Source organism: Geospiza fortis, unplaced genomic scaffold (genome assembly GCF_000277835.1).
Source record: "Geospiza fortis unplaced genomic scaffold, GeoFor_1.0 scaffold23, whole genome shotgun sequence".
NCBI classification, from domain to species: Eukaryota; Metazoa; Chordata; class Aves; order Passeriformes; family Thraupidae; genus Geospiza; species Geospiza fortis.
In genome coordinates this window covers 14,678,262-14,684,126 of record NW_005054303.1, presented here as the reverse complement: position 1 = coordinate 14,684,126, position 5,865 = coordinate 14,678,262, and the positions used below count along the sequence as shown (strand labels likewise).

Sequence of the window (5,865 nt, the reverse complement as noted above, 5' to 3'; positions counted from 1 at the left end):
TTTCCCTGATCTCCCATCCACCCCTGCCCTCTGGCAGTGGGAGCCATTCCCTGGCTCCTGTCCCTCCATCCCTTGTCCCCAGTCCCTCTCCAGCTCTCCTGGAGCCCCTTCAGGCCCTGTAAGGGTAAAGCAGAGCCGACAGCAGCTCCTGGAGATCCCACTCCCACCCTGACCTTCCTGAAAGAGGGCAAGCCCCTGGATTTCCCTTCTGAGTCCCTCAGGGCAGGATCCAGAAGGTGCAAAGCAGCTTTTTGGCTTTGTGTGACCCCTCCTGCGCAGAGAGAGGGCTCAGGACTCGTCTGCTCCTGGAAGGGTTTTTGCCTGTGCGGATTTTGGGTCTCCCAGCTGCAGACCATGAGATAAAACCAATCTGTGGGGTGCAACCCTGCTGTCAGAGCTCATCCTGGCTGCACCAACCATGGAAGGCAGGATTTGCATTCCCTGCCTGCTGGGAAGGGGATCCCACGTGGAATGCCTGGAAAAGCCACCTCGACCCCTCTGTGGGGAAATGCACGTGCCACTGGGAAGGCAGCAAAGATGGGATTGCTAAACCAATCTTCTTATCTTCTTTGCAGCTTAAATCTCTGTCTGCTTTGCCCAGGATAATGAATTTGTGAACCTCTCCCGGCTGGAGCTGGTGCTTTCCAAGGATTTCCAGCAGAATTGCCATCTGCTGCCTCCAGCCAGGCTCCAGCTCCAGGAAACAGCATGTGCTGGGTGAAGACATAATAAAAGCTTTTTTCTTATTCTCTTAAGGTGGTCAAAGACCAGAAAGAAAGAGGCTCCAGCAGCAGAGACACTCCAAACTCCCAGAGCAGCCATTTCCAGGTGAATCCAAAGCTGCAGCTCTGTCCCAGCCCTTCTCTAACTCTGATCCCCTCAGGGATCCAGCATCACCCATCTGGAGAACCAGGGCATAAAACAGCACTTTAATTTCACCATCTCTCCAGCAAAACAGCCAGAAGTAGAAATCCAAGTTGCCTTCACCAGCACCAAACTGCTTTTGAGGCAAAAAAAAAAAAAAAAGGATCTTTGGTTGGGATCCAGTGGGGCTCTAAAGGAGAAATGGGATGCACACAGGGCAGAAGGATTCCATCAGTCACTTTGATCAGTAAAATTAAGGGTCTTAGAAACAAGACATAAAAATCTCTCACACATTTGAAGGCCTGGTCTAAACCCAGTGGGGTCACCAAAGCCAAAATATTTTCCATGTGGCATTAAACCACTTGAATCCTGTGATTCCTAAGCCACAGAATCCTGGGATTCTCCTCATGCAGGAGGGATTGGTACTCCCTGGGACCCCAGGAATGCAGAGTTTGTTGGTGGAGAGAGCTGGAAGGGAAATCTGGGGGTTCCTCAAGCCTTGGGCTCGTGCAAGAGCCTGTGCTGGGCTGAGGGGCAGCCTTGGGGGCCAGGAGGGACTCCCAGGAAAACCTGGCACATCCACAGGGGTTTTGAACACATCCAGGGTGCTGATCCCACTGCTGGCCTGGAAATCCATCTCCATGAAGAAATGTTCCCTCACATCCAATTTAAATCCCCCCTGAAGCACCTTGAGGCTGTTTCCCTCTGTTGGCTCAGAGAAGAGACTGATCCCAGCCTGGCTCAGATTTTGAGAGGATTTGGGAAGTTCCATACATTTTTTTTTTTTGTGGTCATTTTTTACCAAATACCATTTCCCCCCCCCAACCTTTAAGTGCTAAATAAAGCAACAGCCAGAACCTGGCTGCTAATTCCAGCCTATAAAAAGGGGTTTTTGTGCACTCACAGCAATTCACCTTAAAATAGGACAGTTCCTTCAAGAGCTTTTCTTCCCCGAGATGGCATTAACTATAATTTACATTTTAATTTTAATACAGCTCCTAGAAGGCAATAACATCTCCACTGAAGTGTCCTCCTCCTTTTTCAAGTGCTTGGGTGGATAACACATTTCAAGGCACTCAGCCTTCCCCAGTGCCTGGGGTGAGTCCTGCTGGGAATGTCACATGGAGGACACAGATGGAATGGCACATGGACCCTCCTCACCCTGGGTCACCTGCACACCCAGATGGAAAAATCCCAGCTGGAAAAAGCCCCAGGACAGACGCTGGCAAGGTTCTGAGTGTGCAGAACCCCACAGCCAGAGCTTTTTCCAGGTGGGTGTTTCCATGGTGCCCTGGGAGAGGAGCTGGGAAAGCAGAGCTGCAGCGTTGGCAGCACCAGGGACCTGATCCAACGGGGCACACTCAGTTCCACTGGGAAATCCTGACTGAAACCCTGGAGAAGGAGCAGCATTTCACCCCTGGAGAGGCAGTGCCACGGACAGAGAGCCCTGGGGAGTGTTTTCTGCCATCTGCTCTCCTGGGAAATACAGCAAACAGCAGCCTGGAGAAATAATGGAGCAAACCTGGAGCGAAAGCATCCCATGGCCTGAAGGCTGCAAAAAGACTGGAATGGTCCACAATGCTGCTGAGAGCTTCAGGAGGAGCACCCAGAGGTGGGATTTCTTCCTGGGACAACACTCCAGGGAAGCCTCTGCACAAACCTGCCCATGCTGGAGGACATCACCCCTCAGGAAAGACCCCACTGCTCCTCTGAAAGCCAGGCCCAGCAGTGGGAAGGACACACAAGGAGGTCTGTCCTGCAGGAGGAGCTGCCCTGGCCCCAGTGCTCCTCCAGGTGTCAGTTTTTAAAGCCCAGGTTCTCAATCTGGAGTCCAGCCATGGCTGAAGGCTGCAGAAGGACAGGGGGATGTCCCTTCCCAGCCGGTGTCCTCACAGACCTCTCCCTGCTCTGCAGGAATTAATTAGTGCTGGCCCAGAGTCAGGCCTGGATCTGTGCCTGCCTCCATGGAATGTGTGTCAGGGCAAGGCAGGGCAGCCCCAAAGCCAGACCCACCCCAAATCCAGGATGGATTCCCCCATGGAATGTGTGTCAGGGCAAAGCAGGGCAGCCCCAAAGCCAAAGCCACCCCAAATCCAGGCTGGATGCCTCCTCTATGGAATGTGTGTCAGGGCAAAGCAGGGCAGCCCCAAAGCCAGAGCCCCCCCAAATCCAGGCTGGATGCCTCCTCTATGGAATGTGTGTCAGGGCAGCCCCAAAGCCACAGCCACACCAAATCCCGGCGCCACAAGGATGGGAACTGGGGCTGGGAACGTGTCCTGAGAGCTGCCTGTGGCCCTGTGCCAGGGCTCTGTGCCCTGGGCTTCTCCTCCTCCCTCCATCCCCCGGTGCCAGGATGGCCAAAATCCCACTGGGCAGGAGCAGCAGCCCGGGGAGACTCCAGGACAGGAGCCAGGACACGGCGGCTCCGTCCCAGCTGGGACCTGGAAGGGCTCCCTGGCACTGCCAAGGCTCCCTGGGCACTCATCTCCCAGGGGGGAGATGCTCCAGGACAGGGCAGTGACAAGGGGACACCCAGGAGAGGCCTCCTGTGGGAAAGGTCCCAGCACAAGTGGCCAAAGTGTCCTGGTGCTGATGGGAACATTGGCCAGGACAGACCCCAGAGCCCTGCAGGGCTCTCCCTGCTCACAGCCCCACCAAAGCACAGCCCAGGAGGTGACCTCCTGCTTCTCTGCACACGGACATGGGCCCTGGGTCAGCTCAGAGTGAGTGCAGATCACTGCAGCTTCACCCACTGCAAGATGAGCCACGAGGAAGGAGTTCCTGGCTGGGAGGGCGAGCTGGCCCTGGAATGGAATTCCCAGAGCAGCTGGGGCTGCCCCTGGATCCCTGAGAGTGTCCCGGCCCGGGCTGGACAGGGCCGGGAGCAGCCTGGGACGGTGGGAGGTGTCCCTGCCATGGCAGGGGTGGCACTGGATGGGATTTAAGGTCCCTTCCAACCCAAACCATCCCAGGATTCTGATTCTGCCTGGATGAGGCTCAGGTGCCACATCTGCCAGGGCAGCAGAGAGCCCTCCCCACAGCACGTGGAACTGAGGAGCTCCAGGGAGGGAAGCTCCAGGGCTAATTTAGGAGTCCAGTCACAAACCCAGGGGCTGTTCCTTGTTTTAAGGACCAGGCCTGGCCAATGACAAAGCCCAGCTGATAACGAGGGTGGATGGGGGTGGGATGGAGGCCATGGGACAGGAGCAAGGAGTGGGATGCAGATTCATGGATGGGAGCAAACAGTGGGATGCAGATCCATGGAGAGAACAAGCAGTGGGATGCAGATCCACGGATGGGAGCAAACAGGGAGATGCAGATCCATGGATAGGAGCAAACAGGGAGATGCAGATCCATGGATAGGAGCAAACAGGGAGATGCAGATCCATGGATAGGAGCAAACAGGGGGATGCAGATTCACGGATGGGACAGGAGCAAACAGGGGGATGCAGATCCATTCCCTCAGCCAAAGGCCTCTGTGGGTTGTGCTGAGCAGGGAAATTGCTTTGTGCTGCCTGGCTTTGTGAGAGTTTAATTAAGCATGCCCTGAAGGGGATGAGGGACAGGGAGCCCACCAGGCACTGGGGGTCCCTCTGTGCTGGGGCTCTTTGGGGCTGTGCTTTGTTGCTGGCAATGAGCACTGATGGTCCCACAAAGCTGCCATTGTCCCTCTCCCCATGGAAATGTCCTCGTGCTGCCCATGGTCTGCATGCAGACAGGACTGGTGGCCTTCACCCTGGTTTTAGGCAGCTCCAGGAATCCCTCTGGCAGCCTCCTGGGTGGCCCAGAGCAAGGTCAAGAGACACAGAAGGCAGAACACTGAAATGACCTCAGAAGAGGAATCCTAAATGTGGGTGTGACACCCCTCAGCTGGACTCCATCACTGATGGCCAGGGGACAACACCCTGTCCAACAATTCTGGGCATGGCTGCGCCTGTTCCACTGCTCCCAGGTGAGATCTGCTCCTTGGCTTCCCTTCCCAGCCCCACATCAGCTGGGAAGACGTGGTGTGGTGGGAATGGCACAAACCAGGAGCCCCTTCCCACAGCTCCCACTGAACTGCACCTCTGCTCCCCAGCGCCACAAACCTCAGTGCCACCATCACCCTGAGGCCATGACAGCAGAGAAGTCACAGCCAGTCCTGCTCCTGGTGACAACTCATGACACCAAGTGGCTCAGGACTTCAGCAGAAGCTACAAGCAGATCCTGCAGGATCATTCCAGAAGCTCGGAAGCAACATGTGAGACGAACAAAGTAATTTTCCTTGTGGTTCTGCTGACCCAAGGACTAGAAATGAACCCAACAACTCAGTGGAACCTGGTGGAGGAAGCAGCAGTTTGTCAGGGACATGCTGTGAGCGGGTTGGGCATCTGCAGCAAGATGGAATTCACGTGGGAAAGGAGTGATGTCCCCAAAAAACAGCATCCCAGTCCTCATCCCCACCCTGTGCCAAGCCTGCAGGACCCCAGGCTCACCTTCAGCTTGTGCTCGTGCTCCTTGTTGACCCGGGAGAGCAGCTGGGCTTTCCTCCTGTTGAGGGCATCGATGAGGGCGTCGCACTGCGCCACCAGGCAGGCCTCGAACTCCACGCTGTTCTCCTGCGGGGCACAGAGGGAGTCACAGCCCAGGGAACGTCCCCAGGCCAGCTGCAAAACTGGGCTCTCCTTTTTAATGGTGTGTTCCAGATTGCAATGCAAGATGTTTTCCATTGCCATCTGCATGGCAGATTATCTTTTGTCAAGTGGGCAGTTTGCTTTATCTCTCTCTTTGAGTGACCACATTCACACCTCCCCTGGGAGGGGACATTGCTGATAACAGACTATTGAATGTCACTGCATGACTGATAAGAACTATAACATCCCATTGTGAGATGTGAGCCCAGAGGGAAGAGCCAAGCATTCCTACCTGGATATAATCCAGGAGTTTTTGAGTGGCTTTCTGCACTGGATTCCCCAGAGGAAGAGCAGCTGTCTCTTCTTCCACTGGATCTTCAGAAGAAGA

General features: G+C 55.2%; 1 protein-coding gene across 1 annotated transcript in view; it reads right to left on the bottom strand.

Annotated features, from left to right (window-relative positions):
* TRIM9 (tripartite motif containing 9) overlaps positions 1-5,865 on the bottom strand; it is a gene marked incomplete at its 5' end in the record, with an annotated part of 74,001 nt that overhangs the window by 26,793 nt on the left and 41,343 nt on the right. Inside the window, one exon of the mRNA XM_031066212.1 lies at positions 5,340-5,462. Coding sequence (XP_030922072.1) covers positions 5,340-5,462 — 123 coding nt within the window. The remainder of the gene's footprint in view (positions 1-5,339; positions 5,463-5,865) is intronic.